At 33.5% G+C, this 19,755-nt stretch overlaps 1 protein-coding gene and 1 long non-coding RNA gene across 2 annotated transcripts; one reads left to right on the top strand and one right to left on the bottom strand.

Annotated features, from left to right (window-relative positions):
* Positions 1 to 9,516: 9,516 nt before the first annotated feature.
* LOC125198980 lies at positions 9,517 to 13,593 on the top strand. The gene is made up of 3 exons (XR_007172493.1): positions 9,517 to 9,624; positions 9,740 to 12,900; positions 13,034 to 13,593. It is a non-coding gene; the product is annotated as an uncharacterized LOC125198980 (long non-coding RNA).
* A 1,844-nt stretch (positions 13,594 to 15,437) lies between these two features.
* On the bottom strand, positions 15,438 to 16,725 carry LOC125198982 (flavonoid 3',5'-methyltransferase-like). The gene is made up of 4 exons (XM_048097188.1): positions 16,571 to 16,725; positions 16,402 to 16,487; positions 16,034 to 16,310; positions 15,438 to 15,802 (listed from the first exon to the last, which is right to left on the bottom strand). Exons 1-4 carry the CDS (start codon positions 16,619 to 16,621, stop codon positions 15,512 to 15,514), a joined length of 705 nt encoding a protein of 234 aa, XP_047953145.1. The 5' UTR covers positions 16,622 to 16,725; the 3' UTR covers positions 15,438 to 15,511.
* Between the last annotated feature and the right edge of the window lie 3,030 nt (positions 16,726 to 19,755).

The raw sequence follows: 19,755 nt of genomic DNA, 5'->3' as shown, positions 1-19,755 counted from the left end.
TAAATCGTGTACGCGTGGACGACCTTTTGTATAAATCGATTTTTTATTGGTCCCTTGACTTCATGAAATTGCATTCAAGATACATCTCGACATATTTTTAATTTCATTGAACTATTAACAAAAGTTTTTGGACAATTTGTGTTCTAATATTTCTGATCCCTAATTAATTTAATATCAGGGATAGTCGTTTAACATTGTTATTTAGAGAGTAAGTACATTAATTTCATGATATTAATTATAAAATACGTTTTTCTTTTACTACAAAACTTGGAGTATTTAACGCAATGCCAATAATATAGGAATAGGGAGCACCTTCAAAATGCATTTCCTTTTTTACACGTAATATTCTTATTAAAATCTTTACCGTTACCTTGTCGATAGATACTACAGTGGAGTACTTTCCAATTAGAATGACGATAAACATTACCATGCTGTTTTTTTAAAAATTTAAAATTAGAATTACATTAGTCCAATTGAGCGAAATTTATCACAACACTATGTTATTATATATATCTTTCGCTTGATCCTTGTTAAGAGTATAAATCGAAACTTTTTAAGTGATACCAGCGTTAATCACTACCATTTCTTTCTTATTTTTCTTTCTACGTTTAGCTATTAATTATCATTTTATAAAATGAGTGTAAAAAATAATGAAGCTGCAATGGGTAGAGTAGTTAGGAGTTCGGACAAATCTCGGTGTGATTTTGAATCATCATTTTCTGCAAATTAAAGCGAGAGATGGACAATGCAATAGATCGATTAATTAATATGGGCCGACTATCTTTCATAGTTAAAGTATTCTTGATCAGCTTTCTTTATGCCATAGAACTTTAACTATTTTTTTTATTATTTTTCTGAAAAGCGAATGCTTGAAAAAAAAGTAGGCACGAATAACGTGGGACGGAGGGGTATATACGGAAATCATCAATATTTCGTCTTTAAATAGTGCCACATAATTAATCATTGATAAATAAATCTTAGTGTGAGTTTTAATTCCAATCGGCACTGGTACTCAAAAATCAATTTATTTTAGATTTTTGAGTTTATATTAAAATAAACCCAGACTCGTTTTTTATTTATTTCGTGAGAAAAAAATATTAAAAAGAATAATCTTTTAAATTTGAGTTCTATGTAAACTGTTGGAATATTACATTTACGATAAAATAAAATTGAGTTTAATATGAATGATTAAAAATGTTCTAAGTCAACTTCAGAATTCAGAATAACAAATTTTCCCTTTCAAATCTGTTCGTCAACTTCACGATTTTTCATCGTGCAAATACAAAAGTTAATCTTATTATACTCCCTACTCTATAAAATATATTTGTCAAATTGTATTTTATTCCCTTCTTCCGCTTTTACATGTCGTGTATTTTCCTTTTCGTTCATTTGGTATTAAATAGTAGTACTATACTACTATTACATTTCATTTAGTTATTTTTATAAGTGGACACACTAAAAAAAACTTGAGTTGAGAGTATTTTTGAAGGGCCGAAAGTCGGGGAAGACACTTGATGCTTACGTTGATTTTTTTTTTAAAATAAAACGATAATTTGGGACTAGCAAAGAGAAACGTTCGTAAATTATGACAAATTAACTTAATCTTTTACTCTTTTTAGAGCGTTTCCGTTTGCATCCTTGAGTTTTTAGTTTAAGAATTGAAACACCAACAATAATGACATTTTTTTAAGTATTGGTTGTATATTTAGAAATACAAGTGCGTCCTTAATTCCATTAAAAATATCCCTGGCGATTCTTTTATTATAGTGACATATATTTTCATAACTCATTTAATTAGCATTTATTATAGAATTAATATATAAAAATAAAAACTATATTTTCACTAATTTTTTTTCAACTGTACGAACGTCAAATAAATTTCTTAAAAATTAGCTCTGATCTACTATCACTGAACATTCTCCGAACGATGGAGTACATTTTTAAATACAGAACTAACTCATAATTATTTTACCCTATTTACTCATTGAAAATTGAAATCATTAAGGAACAGATTATTACAGCTTTGATGAGAAAAAGTAGGACAACGAAGAGGTGAGATGTTATATTATTATTTGGTTAATCGATACTTATGTGTTTCTGTCACATTAGGTTACTCGCACGTCACAAAGTAGATGGTAAAGATACTTTCTTATTAGTAAATTGAGAGGTCGAAAAAAGTAGAGATTGAAAATGTGATTTTTGGTAAAATATATAGATGATCCACCAAATGAAAAAAGCACACAACAGATTTGGTGGTGCCTTAAATGAGTAGTAAGCATCGTGGGGGGAATCTTAATAAATAGTTCAAATATTTTGATGTATATGTTCCAAAAGTACTCCATTTAATTATTACCATAAGGATGAGTTTGAATTAAATGAGTTGCACATCGTCAGGAGAATCTTGGAAAAATAGTTCAAATGTTATGAAATATGTACGCCATTAAATTATTACCATAAAGATACGTTTGGTAATTGTTAGGTAAGTTATTATATGTTTATATTAATAATTTTAATCGGTTGTTTGATTGCATGTATTCTGAAATCAGGCAACTTGTTTTCACACGCGACATACTATTAAGAAATTCACTGCATATTAGTGCCAAAGGTTAACTCGCAAAGTTTGCTTGAGCTTTCTTAATTGTTAATCTTATAGGATTAAAGACTAGTGAACTTCCCAATAACTTATTTTGTAAATAAACCCAATAAATAAACAAGATAAATCAAGAAATGGAACAAGGAAAATGGATAAAAGGATAGAGGATGGATTAGTGTTATAATTTAGGTGAAGAACAAGAAAGAAATCTCAAATGCACTTTCACATACAAACACCTAATGACTTCACAAACTAAGAACACAAGAACTAGCAAACATACCTTTACAATTGATACTCGGATTTTTTTAAAAACTGCGTGCACAATAAAGAATGTCAAGCTTCTGGGTCCGAGAATCCACTAGATCACAGTGGTCTAGGAACTCACGGAACGCCGAAAGATCTCGGCCGTCGGACACACAATATCTCTTCAAAACCTCGACCACCTATACTAAAATTAGTATAGAGAAGTAGGGATCGATCCCACGAGGACATATGCGAAAGTATGCATTTAAAGGGGTTTTGGGTGGTATGGTTGCTGCCACGCAACTTGGGGTTGAGGAATTTATACTAGACTTGGTGATTGAAATTTGCTATGCTAACAACTAGATCTAGAGAACAGAAACATGCATATAAACTCGGAACAAGCGAGACAATTACTAGATCTAAGAAAACTATTCCCTAAATTACCTAGACTGGGAAAACAACTGAAGGTGGGACCATTTTCTGAAAATGGTAGAGTACGGTTAAAAAGTTGCAAAATAACTAACTAAAGCGACTAACTAACAGTGACATCATCTTCTCCAATCTTTGACATGAAACAATCGTTAAAAAAACAGAGAGAGCGAAATTGAAACGAAGCAAACTGAATTAAAGGCAATAAAAACGAAGAACGCTTAAAACTAAGGCGATCTACGCTACTAGACGAAGCAACATGAAAACCTGCGAAAATCAAAATCCATGCACAACTCAGTTCCCTTCGATCCACACTTCGGATGCTAAATCCATTCTGATCCAAGCATCCAACCAAAGTCCGATAAAACCATCTCCATAACTACGATTCGCCGATTCACCACGATCAACAACAATATCCACAGATCAAGTACACAAACATCTAAAACAGAGAATAACCATCAACCTTCGAAATAAAACTCCTCGAACATAAAATCAACGTAAATCAACACCAATCAACACCATCATGACATAAAATGAACTTCATAGAATAACGATAAGTAACGAGCACGACTTCCAAAACGTGAAGTTCGACGGAAATCAAAACGCAACAAAAACTCGAAAGGTAATAATTGTATATTCGCCCTCCTTGAGGACGGTGTTGCCACGAATTTTCCGAAGATGAACCACCGAACTACCCTGTAATCCCCATTCTCCCAGTGTGTGAGTGTGGTGGAGCCGAAGCTAAAAATGTATATTTCGTATGTTGATGCTCCTCTTTATATAGGCGTGGAAATGGGGTCCAAAGAGGGCTCTTTTGTGTGAATAGTCTTCTTGCCCTCAGCTTTGGACTTCCTTCGTCTAGCCATTTTCTTCCTTAATTTCGCTCACTTTTCGTCTCTCTCCTTCGCGGTCCGCCTTCGATTTCCCTGGACCTAAGGAATTCCTTCACACACCGGCTTAAAATTTGTGTTAGACCTAGTAAATGGTGACTTTTCATCCGTAACCGATGCATGAGTAGCCTGCCCTCCAACAATCAACCTTAATTTAGGCAAAAGGAATGAGATAAAGCAGAAGAATTTAATAAGTATTCAAAAAAGATATGAAAGGTGAGCTCTCAAAATATGGAAAAATTGTCTCTTACAAATATTTAAAAGCTGGTGACAAGAACCCCAGACATGGGTATTTATACTAGAGGTTAAAAGTGCAAAACAAAAAAGTAAAAAAGGAGCAAAAATCGCAAGTCGCACAAAAACGCCCGGGTCGGGCGTTTTTCCTCTCCAGGCCGGGCAAACTCTCTGTGGTCGGGGGTTTTGCTTGTTGGACTGTGCGGCTTTTGTAAAACGACCATAACTTCTTCATTCGAGCTCCGATTGGAGGCGTGTAAGGTACTCACACGAAGCTCTTTTGACGATGAAGACAATGGTGGTCTTAGAAGAGTATTTGGATACCATCTTGATAGGAGCAAATTCTGATTTGAATCAGACCTCCGAATCTGGCTTGGCTCCTTGCCATATCTCCACCTTCTTTTCGGACCCCGATCAACACATGGCCCTCGATGTTGCTGCATCGTATGATAGTGAATACTCGGATTCACATCATTTCTAGACAATCTTATATGAAGAATAGGAATAGTGCCAAAGGTTAACTCGCAAAAATTGGCTTGAGCTTTCTCGACAATCTTTTATGAAGAATAGGAGATTCTCCACTTAGTCGAAGAGATTGTTAGGATTGTCGACTGCAACATTAGTTTGATATTGTTCGTTTGTCCGTTTTGGGTCAAGCCCGCACGGATTTATTTTTGGGACATTAGTTTGATATTGTCCGTTTTGGGTCAAGCCCGCACGTATTTATTTTTGGATCACCCCCAAAAGGTCTCAAATATCAAACTAATTGGAGTTGGACATGAATTATACACACCTTCCAACTTCTTTCATTCATCCGATGTGGGATGTGTTTGTACCCAACAAACCTCCCCTCAAACCGAGACCACATGAACATAGGTCGTTCCATCCCTGACTCCTGGGTCATCCAGGGCCCGACTCTAACCTGAGTCTTTCAGGTCCGACCCTTATCGGGGCTCATCCAGGCACAACCCAAAGCCATCTGATACCACTTGTTAGGATCGTCGACCGCAACATTAGTTTCAAATTGTCCGCTTTCGGTCAAGCCCGCACAGAATTGTTTTTGGATCACTTTCAAAAAGCCTCAAACTAATTAGGGTTTAATAGGAATTATATACACCTTCTAACTTCCATCAATTATCTAACGTGAATGAATTTGTACCCAACATAGATAATAAGGCATAGGCGTTGAAGAGATGCAATAAAGAAGTAGATGAATGTCATTGTGAAAAATAGCACTTGTGACAAATGCCCTCTACCATGAGGGAAGAACCTAGAAGAATAGTGTTGATGGTGCTCACTATCAAACAACGACCAAATTGATATACTGAGAGGTCCAAATAAAGATTAGTAGCAATATATATTGTACTTAGATTTATGGATTGGATTATGATAAATATTTTCCATGTTATGAATATGAATACCGGAAAAGTTTTACTTTCGATTGCAAACAATGATTTTCGATTGCAAATTAACAATGATTAACTGTCACATTCGTATAATGTGATCAATGCCCTTCTGTATGGAGAATTAAAGAGAGAAGATAATACATGACGATTCTCCAAGATTAATGGAAGGTGAAGAATGAATTAACATGTGTAACTAAGAATATTGCTAACAAGATATTATTTTCCTCACACAAAAAATCAGTTTATTTTACGACAAGAAGACAACAACTAACATCACGAAAATTGATTGACATTTCATAAAAGAAAAGATCGAGGAGACAATTGTAAAACTTCTACTCGCTTGATCGATTACCACTAGCAAATATTATGACCAAAATAGTGAATTCAAGGAAATTTTGGAGATAAATAATAATTTAAAGAATTAGTATTTCCAAACTATTTCCCGCTAAATTCCACCTCCAATACAGAAGAAATATATATATATATATATATATATATATATATATATATAAAGAGAGAGAGAGAGTCTTGTTAAGTTGAGATTATTTAGCTAAATTGAGAAATGAGATGCAATATGGGCCACTCATCCATAAGATTAACAAAATGTCAACAAATACCTCATTATGTCAACAAGGGGGTATAATTGTCTTTTCATTAAATTGTGTTTGAAATCATTTTCTAAAATCCTCTCTAAAACTCTAGCTTGCATAATGTCTTCAAATCTACAACATTCAAATCTTCAAATCTTCAAATCTTCAACATTCATATCTTCAAATCTTCAAATCTTCAACATTCAAATCTTCAAATATTCGAACCTTCAAATCTTCAAATCTCTTCAACATTCAAATCTTCAAATTTTCAACATTCAATAAAATAACACTTATTAAAATGTCAACAACTAAAAAATAACACTTATAATTCACATATCAATACCGAGAATATCGAATGTCAACAACTCGTATGAAAATGTCAACAACTAACAAATAACACTTATTATTCACATATCCATATCAATACCGAGAATATCGAATGTCAACAACTCGTATTAAAATGTCAACAACTAACAAATAACATTTACAATTCACATATCAATACCGAGAATATTGAATGTCAACACTAACAAATAATACTTATAATTCACATATCAATATCGAGAATATCGAATGTCAACAACTCGTATTAAAATGTCAACAACTAACAAATAACACTTATAATTCACATATCATACCGAGAATATCGAATGTCAACAACTCATATTAAAATGTCAACAACTAACAAATAACACTTACAATTCACATATCAATACCGAGAATATCGAATGTCAACAACTAGTATTAAAATGTCAACAACTAAAAAATACCACTTACAATTCACATATCAATACCGAGAATATCGAATGTCAACAACTTGTATTAAAATGACAACAACTAACAAATAACACTTATAATTCACATATCAACTGCGATGTCAACAGCAAATATTATTCATGTCAACTACGATGTCAACAGCAAACATTATTCATGTCAACTACGATGTCAAAAGCAAACTTTATTTATGTCAACAACAAACTTTATTTATGTCAACTATTATGTCAACAATAACATTTTACAAATAATTAATGTCAACAACAAATATTTTCATGTCAACGACGTATATTATTTATGTCAACAAAATCGTATTAAAATGTCAACAACTAAAAAATAACACTTATACTCACAAAAAAAAATAACACTTATAATTCACATATCAATAGCCAGATTATCGAATGTCAACAACTCGTATTAAAATGTCAACAACTAAAAAATAACTTTTATAATTCACATATCAATAGCCAGAATATCAAACGTCAACAACTCACATTAAAATGTGAACAACTAAAATATAACACTTATTATTCACATATCAATAGCCAAAATATCAAATGTCAACAACTTTATTAAAATGTCACCACCGCAGCGCCAATCTTCCTCCCTCTCTTCACCAATTTCTTCTTTCCCCCTGTTCACCGGAGCTAAAAAATTGAGATGTATGCATCTCAATTTCCGCCACATCAGAAACGACCAACTCCACCGCCTCAGATTCAACTTTTTCCTCAATTTCGAAACCACGGATTGGACTCAACCCCCATTTTATATATTTGCACATTGCTAAATTATACCAACAAACATATCTCAAATTTCAATACATTCAATAAACTAATATTGGAATTACAAATTAATTCAGTACTAGTGATTATGATAGCTTTAATCATCAGTCATTAATATGTATCAACTACGATGTCAACAATAACATTTTACAAATAATTAATGTCAACAATAAATATTTTCATGTCAACGACGTATATTATTTAAGTCAACAATAACGTTTTACATATAATTCATGTCAACAACAATGTTTTACATATATAATTCATGTCAACAACGAGCTATATAATTCATGTAAAAAATAAACATTTTCATGTCAACTACTTATATAATTTATGTCGGCAATATCACAAACATCTTATCTACACAACTAAAAAATTCCAGCAACACAATCGAATTAAAATACACAAATCAACTTGAAAACTAAATTTTCACTTAAGCCGTAGACAAAATCAAGTTTAGTTAAGAATTAAATTACATGATTTTGATTCGAAATCAAGCAAAACGAAGCAAAGACACTGATTTCACAAACAAATCTAGCAAATTGGATCAGAAACGAAGCAAATGAAAGCAAAACTTACATATTGGAGTTGATCTGAAACAGAAACGAAGCAAATGAAAGCATCTGCACCAGCAGCTTCAGCGTGCACGAGCTCGTCTTACTGCAGATCTCGCCGAAGACGATCTCCAGCAGCGATTTGAGCGGAGACGAAGGAGGCATCGGAGACGCCGAGCTTGTCCTTGAGGTACTCGACGAGCTTTTGAGCGTCGGTGAGGGTGAGGTTTGAGATCTGGTCGCCAAGCTCGATGACTTTCTTCGGAGCATCGACGGCGGCGGAGGGGAATTCGCCTCCTCATCTTCGCGATCCTCCTCCGATCTACATCCGATCGGAGAGAAATCGCACGTTGCAAACCCTAGAAATTCCCGCCGCCGGAGCAGGAGATCATCTCGATCGTCGAATCGAGCGGCGGCGGAGGGGAACCTGTCGATGCTGAAGAAGCTGATTCCATGCACAGTGGAGGGGAAGGTGAAGGAGAGCTTCGCGATCGTGAAGAAATCCGAGGATCCGCTGGGGAATTTCAGGCGGTCAATGGTGGATATGATCGTGGAGAAGCAGATGTTAGAGAAGAAGGATTTGGAGCAGCTGTTGTAGTGCTTTCTCTCGTTGAATTCAATTGATGAAATTACCAATCTACCATTTCATTATAAATTAATCTAAAAATATTTTTTGTGTGGCAAAATCTGGACCACTCATTTAATAAAAATGAGTGGCTGATATTGCATCTCATTTCTCAATTAACCTAAATAATCTCAATTAATCACAATCTTATATATATATATATATTTATATTAGACTTTATAAAGTTGCGTTTCTGGATAAATCAGTTCAATATGTTTAAATTGCTTTAAATTATGAAGTATTTGTGGCTTGTGATTTTCTCTACAAAATGAAATGGTTTTGTTTGTTAAATGCTGCAGAAAATGTGCAAATGCAGGCTTTAGATCTTGTGAAATGATCCATTAATTTATTTACGGGTACAACTCTTTTTATGCTATAAGAGAATGTAAACTGATTATACAGATTAATGACAGATTAATGATTTCTTGGTGGACACCCGAGATCCTATGGTGAGAAGGGGCCAGAAAATGACGAGACAACCGACACTGTATCCTCTCTGAGATGGTAAGAAAAGCCTTTCTGACTGTATGCCCTTTCTCTGTTTGTTTTCTTTCCTCTTGTTATGTGAGATACGCCTCGACTTGGTGAGTTGATGCTGCTTGGTCCCATGGGCTGTAAGCCCAGGGAAGATTTTCTATTTAGAGGGCTTGCACTTCCAAAGCCTCCGTTTATGCTTCTATCAGAAAGACGCCGACTGCTAGTGCCTGGCCTTGTTCCAAATGGGCTGTCAGGCTCAGGTACTACTTTACTCTGTACCTTCTTCTGTTCCTGCATTTAAGATCACCCTTGTGTATTGAAATATTCTAAAAATGCCATAATCACAGTTTATAGTAGTATAAGGGAGTATGGAGAGATTAGTGAATGAGAATGAAAAAGGTTCTGAAGATATTACCCGTTGTCTTTGTTTCTCCTCTTCCTTTTCCTTTCTCAACATATGGTACTCTTCAAGCATTGCTAGTAGAGGAACCTGAAGTCCGGATTTTAGTTCTAGTACAAAGGTTTATTCAGAAACATTGCAAAGCTGAATAATGAGGCATAAAAGGCTTTGGATTCTGATCATTCTGTGAATGAAATCAAAGTTAGTTTCCTAGAAAACTGAACAAGTGCATGATCATGAAATGAAAAACCAACTCAAGTGTGTATAAGTTATCCTGAGAGTGTTCTCTCTGCTGGAACGTTATCTACCTAACCAGTTTAACACTACAATTTCATCACTTCTATGAATACCATGTCTATCATATATCCAAGAATGTGTCTTCACTGTTCCACAGCTTTCTATATAGATAACTTTTACTTGTTATATTCCCCGATCACATGGGAAGATGGTACGTATTCATTATGCTTACAAGAATGATTCACTGAAGTAGCTATTCCGAACAGTATACCTCATCATACAAGAAGACTTTCTTTCTTTCATCTTCCCAGTCCTTAGTCTTGGATATCAGCAAGTCCACCAAAGCTGCCAGGAGGATGAAACAGACAAATTTAATATGGTTATCAACCCTTTTAAACTCATCTAGTTGGTTTAGTCTTTCATTCTAGTACAAAATAATGCATTAGTAATAATCATGGAGATAACTCTTAACCTGGTATCTTGTTGACCATCAATCTGGCTCGCTCAGCTCTTTTAAGGTTCTTATGAGCACCTCTGCTAACCGAATAGCGATTTTCATCCTGAATTGGGAAATTAGCAGCTAAGATTTTCTTGCTGAAGGGGTTCTTAATGTATTTGTATTTAAATGAAGAAGAGAAGAATCTGACCATGCTGTACTCTTCTAACCAGAGCTCCTCGTCACATGCCAATATCCACTTTTCAACCTTCTCCATGATCACCTTCCTGCTACTAGCTTCTTCTTCAGCTCTTGATATCTGCTCATCCACACTTGTGAGGAGATCGGCATGATCAATCTCCCCTTTTATATGTATGGCCATGGGTCAAATGTGATATAGGAGTATGAGCTACAACTAAAAATTTTCTTTCTAAAAATTCAGTCTTACCAGAGTCTATTTGGCTGATTATTTTTTCCATCTCCGATCTCGATGGTATTTCCATGTGTGATTTTCTGCATATGTCCTCGAGCTCTATTTGTTTCTTGAAGAAAAACTCTTTCATCTTGCTTGCTTTCAACTGATCCAGTCTCTTCACTTCAGTGCCAGCCTTGAAAACGATTTATAATCAAATTAAATCATTTCTAGCATATAATTCTAGAGAAGTATCTGACGGTATACCTGCTGCACCATGTCAAGAGTAAGGCTTCCGGGAGTGGATATCTCCGCTGATGCCATCGATGATAGATTGGCAACACGCAGAAATTCTTGACGATCTTTATAGGGTGTATCCATGAGATTCCACAAATCAGACAATGCTTTACCAAGTTGTTGCAGCTGCATTAATAGTTCAACTAAACAGAGTTATTATGCTAGGTGTTTGAGTGACCATGTGTATAGTCTTACTCTTTACTGTACATTCCATGTATGATATTTATTGTGAAATGGACCAGATCTTACTTGATGAAATTGTACAGGATATAAAAAATTAATTACCTTGTCAAATCGTGTTTGTTTTTCTGTTTGAAGTGATTTCACTGTGCTATCAAGCTTTTCCAGGATACCGTCACTGATGTTCTTTGACAATCCTGATAATTCATTCAAGCTTGGGTGCACCTTTGTTATGATCAATGAAGAATCCATTCCTAAAGTGGCTGACAAGTTTTTTATTGTGCTAATGTAGTTTTCCATCCTCTGAAGTCTGTCACTCTTTGATACGGATATGAACATGCAAGAGAACAATTAAAGTGATTGGTTTCTTAATCTATTTAGCCCTAATAACATACTCTAGTCACATGCAGTACCTTTTCACTGTGAAGTCTCAGAAGCTCATTTTGGAACTCCTCGAGTTTCTTAAGTGATAGATCATTTTCATTGACACAAACTGGTGATGTTGAATCATTATACTCTGTCTGACCTGCAATTTCTGCAGAAATTTTATGAATCTGCCCTTGTACTACTCGAAATTGCTTCACCCGATCTTCTTTCCTTAACTGCATCTCTCTTAGTGCTGGTGTTATAGAATTTAGCTGCTCTTTCAGCGTTCCTGCCATTTTCTCTGGCTGTCAAGGATGAAAATGGTACTTGGATCAAAACAGAACACTGCATATTTAAAAGCTTTTCACCTGCTAAAATCCATAATAATTGTTTGCTGTAAAGTAAATTTATTAGAATGTCAAGCTTCCTTCCCCAGTAATTCAACATGAATAGATGTTTTAAATCAGTTTACATAATTGCATAGAACATCATCAATTTGTTTTTACATTGTGCTTCTACCTCTTGACCATCATGTAGAAAGCATTGAGAGTATTTTTCATGCTTCAAATTTGATTTCTCTTTAAGCCTGTGAATATTTACAAGAGCGAGCTATAACATTTTGGTAACAGTTTTTCAATATTGGTATACAACAGTGTTGGCTCTTCCAGGATACATTACTTAATGAGATGATTATACAAAGATTTTGGTTTAACTATTATACTAGTATGTAGTAGTACATATCTTACCCTTCCTGGCAGTGATCTTTCTCCAAGTGAGAGGAGGAGATGAGTAAACTCAGCCTCGGACTCTGCAAGCTGCTGATGTAGCCGAGCTCGTGAAATGTTAGCTGTGTCAACTTTTCTTCTATAAATCTCGACACATTCCTGTTCAAGTTCAAGCAGAACCTTTTCCCGCTCAAATTTGTCTTCTCCGACTTCATCCCATATAATCTGCAAGTCATATTACAACAATCTCGTAAGCAAGCTGATTCGTCACATTGTTATAAGTTAAAATTTTGTATAGACATGCCTGTAATTCTTGTAGTAAGTAGCCACACGATGTCTCTAACAATGCTAAACTTCCCATCCCACCATTTGATTTCTGTAAGGATCCCATCAGGAGAATCCTTTGTGATGAGATGGAAGACGGGAGGAGAAAAGCTCAAGCCCCGATTAGAGAGCTACCAGTCGTTTCTTAGAGACGACTAGTATTGTCTTGCACTGCAAGAGCAGTTTTAAAAACTAGTGAGATGGAGGGACCATAGTGAGGTGGGACTTTGGTTTTGGGAGTGAATATTTGCTTAAAAGATAAGTTTTCACTGGTGGGATGACAGTGAAACTTTAGGTTCAAGGATTCTTTGTTGCTTTTGATCTTCAACCTACTTTACTTTCCAGATTAACTCTACTGTGTTTTGTGTCAACAGATGAGATAATGCTTTGATTCTCTCATCACAGTCCAGCTTCTAATGATGTGTGATTTCACCACTTTATTTTCTTCAAGCAGGCAAAACTCTCAAGAGAAATAAAAGGGCAAAACAAATGGTAATGCACCATAGAGTTGTGCTATGAGTGAGAATCTTGTTATTGGATTATGATTATCATATGGGATTACTAGATCATGGTCTCGTGCTCTTAACCTTTATTCTATAATCATGTTTAATTATTGCAATTAGTTCACTTATCTTGGAAATTTTCCCATCTTAAGTCAGCTAATTAGTAAAGCTCTATGTGTATTGGTTATGCACTGCGATTTCTCACCGATAAATTACTCAATTCTATGAATAATAGACCAGTAAAATCGGTCTCTGTAATTCCTTTTTTACTAATTTAATTTACTGCAATTTGTGTATCTAAAGAAAAAAAGAAAAAATATTTGTGGTTGATGATCTGGTATTCTCCCTATTTCTCTGGACATAATGATGACAATAAGATTAGTGATGGCTTGTCCAAAAATGGACATTTTACCTTGACCATTTAAAAATAAAATCAGAAACAAAACCAGCACATCGCTAATGTTGAATGTTTAATTTTAGAAGACCATTAGATATTATTCTAGAATGCTCGGTAGCATTTCCTTATCACTACGCTTTTGTTAGGTGGCGCAGGTAAGCGAGAGCGATGCTAAATCGTGTTTTTTTTCAAACCGAACATGATTTAGTAGTAACTCACATGTGTATTATGCAATTTAGTAAGGGAATATAAAGTTGGATTTCTTTTTCTAGAGAATCCAAATTATTATTATTTTTTATTTCTTACCTTTGAACTTTAATTAATAACCCTAATTTTATATTAATACTATAAAAATACATACAATTCCATTAACCTCGTAAAAGTTTAAAGATGACAACATATTTGTTTTAACAATCATATCTTGTTAAAAATGTCAACTTTTTTTCATATACGATCCATAGTCGATTGTTGGAATTGATCAACACAACTGAAATCCCATTCTACAACAGCTTCATATTTAAATTTTTAATCTTACATCATTTAGAGGCCTAAATTCCAAATATATACTTGCATCCAATTGTTTCTTGGGCTTTTAAGACTGTTTGCTCTTTAAAATTTGATAACGTTTAGAATTGATGATAAAGACAGGACTAAGAGGAAAATTGGAAAAACATACTAACCTTGGTCTCAAAAGTCTTGTGTTTCAGATTATATAGGGCTTTAATAAAGTAGGATAACTATAAACGTTGGCAATTAAATCATCAATTGCAGTCTCGTGTAACAATATCAGACATCCGGTGGATTTATCTACGCAAGATTTCGTGACCGTTTACATATAAATTATTAAAAGTGAATTGTAGTATTAATTATACTACTTTTTTGCCAAAAAAATTAATGTTGGAATCTCCCAAAAAAAAAGAATACTTCTGTTAACGCCCCATATTTGTCAAAATAAAAGCTAAAATGCTTGTTGGATCCAACAAAAAGTATGTCACACTTTTTTATAGAGAAATATTATTATGTTACATGTGAGTACCGTGTTCATTAATGGAGTACTACTCTCTCAAGTTCGTTAAATTTTTATCACATTTTTCTTTTTCAGTTTATCCTACAAATTTATCATATTTTATTTTTTATTACTATTTTTTTTAGTGAATCTTATATTGCACTAACTCATTTCAACTAACATTTTATTATAAAACTAATACATAAAAGTATGACTCACTTTCCACTAATTTTTTCCACTCATTTTTCATTACGTTTCTTAAAACCCGTGCTCAATCAAAGTGTGATAGAATTTAAGTAACGGAGGGAATGTATTTTATATGTGCAGTTTGATTCCTATATCTATAAATTTGTTATTAACGTAATGCAGAGAGTTTGGCAAAAAGGAATTAATTTTGCATTGTTGACCAATCCATGGACAAGTTTGAATATGTCACACTTATTTTTCCAACTTAGCATTTTTGTTGATTTACAAACTCATATATGCACCAAACTAAATAAAAGGCTGGAGTATTAGATAATTTTATATGTTGTTTTTCTATTTTAAAATTTGAGAAAGAAGGATAAAAAGAAATTGCATTGACAAAAGTTGGAAATAAATGAAAGGTGAATAAAAATAGAGAATGCATATATCAGATGAGACGCCTGCACAATGTAAGGCCATCTCCGATGGAAAGTTGAGCCAAGTCAATGCGGGAATCGGCAGCGAGAAAAGAGTTGAGAGTCAGGATGTGGCCTTTGCAGCCCCTCAAGAAGTCATCCATCTCGTCTTCCTCCGCTGCCACCACAGTACCCGACCACAGCGTGTTGTCGTACGCTATAATTCCTCCCACCTTAACCAGCTTCAGCAGTTGTTCATGGTACTTGATGTAGTTCTCTTTGTCCGCATCAACAAATGCAAAATCAAACTCCCCTTCCTCACCCTATATATATATTCATTCATTTCCCATGTATCAAATAGGAGTAAAGTAATATCCCAATTCCCAACTTAGTCTTTATAATATATATACTACTTTATCCCAAAAAATATAGTCTTGGTTGTGCGACACATATTTTAATGTAAAATTAATAAAGTACTTTATAATTGAAATGTTGTTGGTGGAAAATGAGATCTACCTCATCAAAAAGAAAAACTCCTAATTTTAATGGAGTACCTTGGAGAGGAGGTCCTTCATGACAGCCATAGCATCAGACTGGATGAACTGAATTTTGTGAGTCATGTTTGCCTTTTCAATAAAAGGCAAACCAGTTTCGTAGGCTTCTCTATCCGGGTCGATGGCTATTATCTTGGCGTCATCTGGAAGAGCGAGAGCAGTGGACAGAAGTGAATAACCCGTGAAAACTCCCACTTCTAATGTCTTCTTTGCATTCATTATTTTCAACAGCATAGAGAGAAACTGGCCCTCATCCGCAGGCACATTCATCAGACTCCTATCATAACACCAGCACCAATTTTCTCATTTTAATACTCAAATTATTATCATGCATAATATATTAATGTTTATGATCATTCGTTTCGTACCAAAATTGATATTTATCGACGGTCGCTTTCCTGATCTCTTTCAGTTGTTCGTGCTCTCTTGGATAGGCACTTGTTTCCAGAATATACTGCATTACATGTAACAAATTAAAGTAACTTTCTTAACTATATATACATCAAACACAGATTTAAAATGCATAAAAAGAATAACCTTTGCGAGGGCCTCGCTCTGAAGAATGGAGCCGTAGTACTTGTCCTTCATTTTCAAACTCTGAAAATAGATGACTGTTAATTGATGGTATGGTTTGAATGATGATATATGTTTGTTTGAAAGATTAATCCAATTTATAAAGCTCCAAGCAACGCGTTTAACCAGCTCTATATGGCATTAATCGCATACCACACAACAACTAGGTTCATTATTATTCGATAGTTTACTTTTTATACATATATTAATTTAGTTGTTGAGAGTAGGTGCATTTCTTGATTAATGAAGTAGTTAGGTGTAGGCAAAGGTCAACTCAATTTTAGTGCAAGTTCATTAATTTGCCAATAAGAGGTTTTTCTCCTAAGGCAGTTGTAGTAGTGCCATATCACCATTGATTAGAATCTGAGGAGGCATATTTCCTACAAATCAATAGGAACAAAATTTTAATGCAAGTACTTGGCATTGAATAATACTGCTTCCTCAGTCACACAAAAATATGCACTCTTTCATTTTTAGTCCGTCCCATAAGAATATGCACTTTCCAATTTTAGAAACTTTTTTCACTCTAATAAAGTGAGACTCATTTTCCACTAACAATATTTTAATTACTTTTTCTTTCTACCTCTCTTTTATTTTACTATTTACTTTAAAACTCGTGCCAAACCAAAAATGCATATTATTTGGGACGGAGGGAGTACATCGTTACTATCTAACACGATGTCTTCTTAGTAACTTGATCACAAACTAAGACATACGCACATATTAATTACGAAAACGGTTAGGATGTTAATTAGGATAATTAAATGTTTGATTAGATATCACTTAATTAGATGTTGATATGTATGGATTGCCAGTGGCGCTAGTTAGTTGTGAGTGTACATGAGAACTACTCATTATTACAAGCACAAATCCATTTTCAATCTGCAGCATAATAACTATGCTAAATTCAACTGGGATCATTCTTTCTTTGATTATTGGAATTTTGATGTGGGTATTATTCATTCCACACTGAATTATTAAAATTAGAAATATCCATATAACCTTTTTTTTGTCGCCGGAGATATTCGAGATGGTCTCATTCCCATAGCAACAAATATAATATGAGCATATATACTCCTCCGTACCATTAGAAATAAAAAATAATTATAAATAGTTAAAGTGGATAAAAGTAAAGTAAGAGAAAAAATAATATAGAGAAGAGTCTTATCTATAATATTCTCTCTCTTACTTTACTTTTTCTTCACTTTAACTATTTATAATTACTTTTTCAAAACAAGTGTGCAAAATGAAATGTCTCTATTACTATGGAACGGAGGGAGTATTGTTTTGTGAGTAGTAAGAAAATAATAAAGTAAAAGAGATAAAAACAAAGTAGAAATAATATTGTTTTTATTTTAGAAAACGTTTTATTTTTAATGGTACAATTCGAAAAGGAAAACGTTTTATTTTTAATATGACGGAGAGATTACTATATATTCAATTAACACGAACTTCTTCATTTCACTATTTTAAAAATAATACTAGTATGTACAAACGAAAAATACATGTTTTTCTAAACATAAATGACTGTAAAACAAGGCTTATATATAGTTTAATACTGCTAGTGCTCTTCTTTATTTAAAATTAAAGGTGAATGACTTGGATAAGAATCTTCTAATTTAAAAATGCTTATGCAATTAGTGATAGGTCATTACTCATTAAGCAAATCAGGAGTTTGGTGAGTGCAATTAAAATAGGACAGAAATTAGAAGTTTGGTAAAAGTCATTACGCATAAAAATGACAAATCATGATTAGGAGTTTGGTAAAGGGCATTAAGAATCAATAAACTAAATATGAGAGCCCATAGAAATCAAATACCGTGTAGGAGTGGTGGTGACTGGTGATAATACGAGTATTATTTTAAAAAAAATTAATTTCAATGCAATCATAACTAGTTTAAATTGTCGAATAAAAGTTTAATCATGCAATATTTAATAAAATTAATCAAATCAAGTTTAGTTCTTAAAAACATATTACTATAAAATATGTATGGGTCATGACTACAATGTCAATTTCAAAATCATTTCTTATCTTGGATGACTAATGACATTAGGTGTGGTATACCACTAAACTAAATTACAAAGATATACATATTGTTATATTAGTTAAATCGCTATTTAGATAATTATTTATTTCTAGACATACACAACGGACATTGTGTGGAAGTTTGATGTTCATTCCAGCCCACACATACGAGTATGCCGTGTTAAAAATCTCTTAAATCGTGACCCATATAATTAATCATGTCTCATCTATTTAAGTTGGATAATCCATCGGTCCACCCCTTTTAAAGGGATGTATGACCTATTTTTAATATATAAGTTAATATGAATGTGCATTATTTTGTAGTTGCTCAAATATAACTAGAATTACTTTTCCCTCACATAAGTACTCAAAAGAGAGTGCAATGAATAATGCAAGTTTGTCACAAAAATGTAGATTTTAATTGGGTTAGTTGTAAACTTTTCAAAGTAATTAATTAGAGAAAACGGAAAAAACTTGACGATTATCCAGCCAAACAATTTGATTATTTTATTGTTTGAAAAAAATATAATCTTCAAGATATGCCACTATATGGTGAATTACGGTAGGTAGGCTTATAAAACTATACAGCTATACTCATATATAACTAAAATTCAAGATTTTAATACGGGTCTCAGTTAGTGCAGATTTGGTGACGTCAACAGAATACGAATCTTAACAATTGTTACTTAATGTACACACCTTTCATAGGAGTAGTAGTTTATAAAGTTATTAGTCCAATTCCAAGTGAGACTCAAAATAAGTTATATTCCATAAAACGGAAGCTTTGATTAGTCCTCTACATCTCTCACTTTCTTTGTATGCATTTAGGCGAAGCCAACCTCCATGAATCATGATTCATGACCACGATGAGGATGTTTTTTTTCAGAAAAAAAAATGCTATTTAAAAGTTGGTTTCATAAAATCTTAATATATGTTTTTAATTAAAATTTGGACATCCTTATATTCCAACTTTCATTTCGATGTCAAAACTCGTAATATATATATATATATATATATATATATATATATATATATATATATATATATATATATATATATATATATATATATATATATATATGATAATTATGTTTGCTTTAAACATGATATACTTGTTATTGAC

Source organism: Salvia hispanica, unplaced genomic scaffold (genome assembly GCF_023119035.1).
Source record: "Salvia hispanica cultivar TCC Black 2014 unplaced genomic scaffold, UniMelb_Shisp_WGS_1.0 HiC_scaffold_347, whole genome shotgun sequence".
NCBI lineage: Eukaryota > Viridiplantae > Streptophyta > Magnoliopsida > Lamiales > Lamiaceae > Salvia > Salvia hispanica.
Note: the sequence above shows the minus strand (reverse complement) of the source record. Positions and strands in the feature narration are given on the sequence as shown.

Bases quoted from the DNA above. Each gene is read 5' to 3' on its own strand.
- LOC125198982 (XM_048097188.1), bottom strand. From the start codon at position 16,621: ATGAAGGACAAGTACTACGGCTCCATTCTTCAGAGCGAGGCCCTCGCA. The intron at 16,488-16,570 runs GTTATTCTTTTT...CATGTAATGCAG, and splicing joins AGAGCGAGGCCCTCGCAAAG to TATATTCTGGAAACAAGTGC. The intron at 15,803-16,033 runs GTACTCCATTAA...ATATATATATAG, and splicing joins TGAAGGACCTCCTCTCCAAG to GGTGAGGAAGGGGAGTTTGA.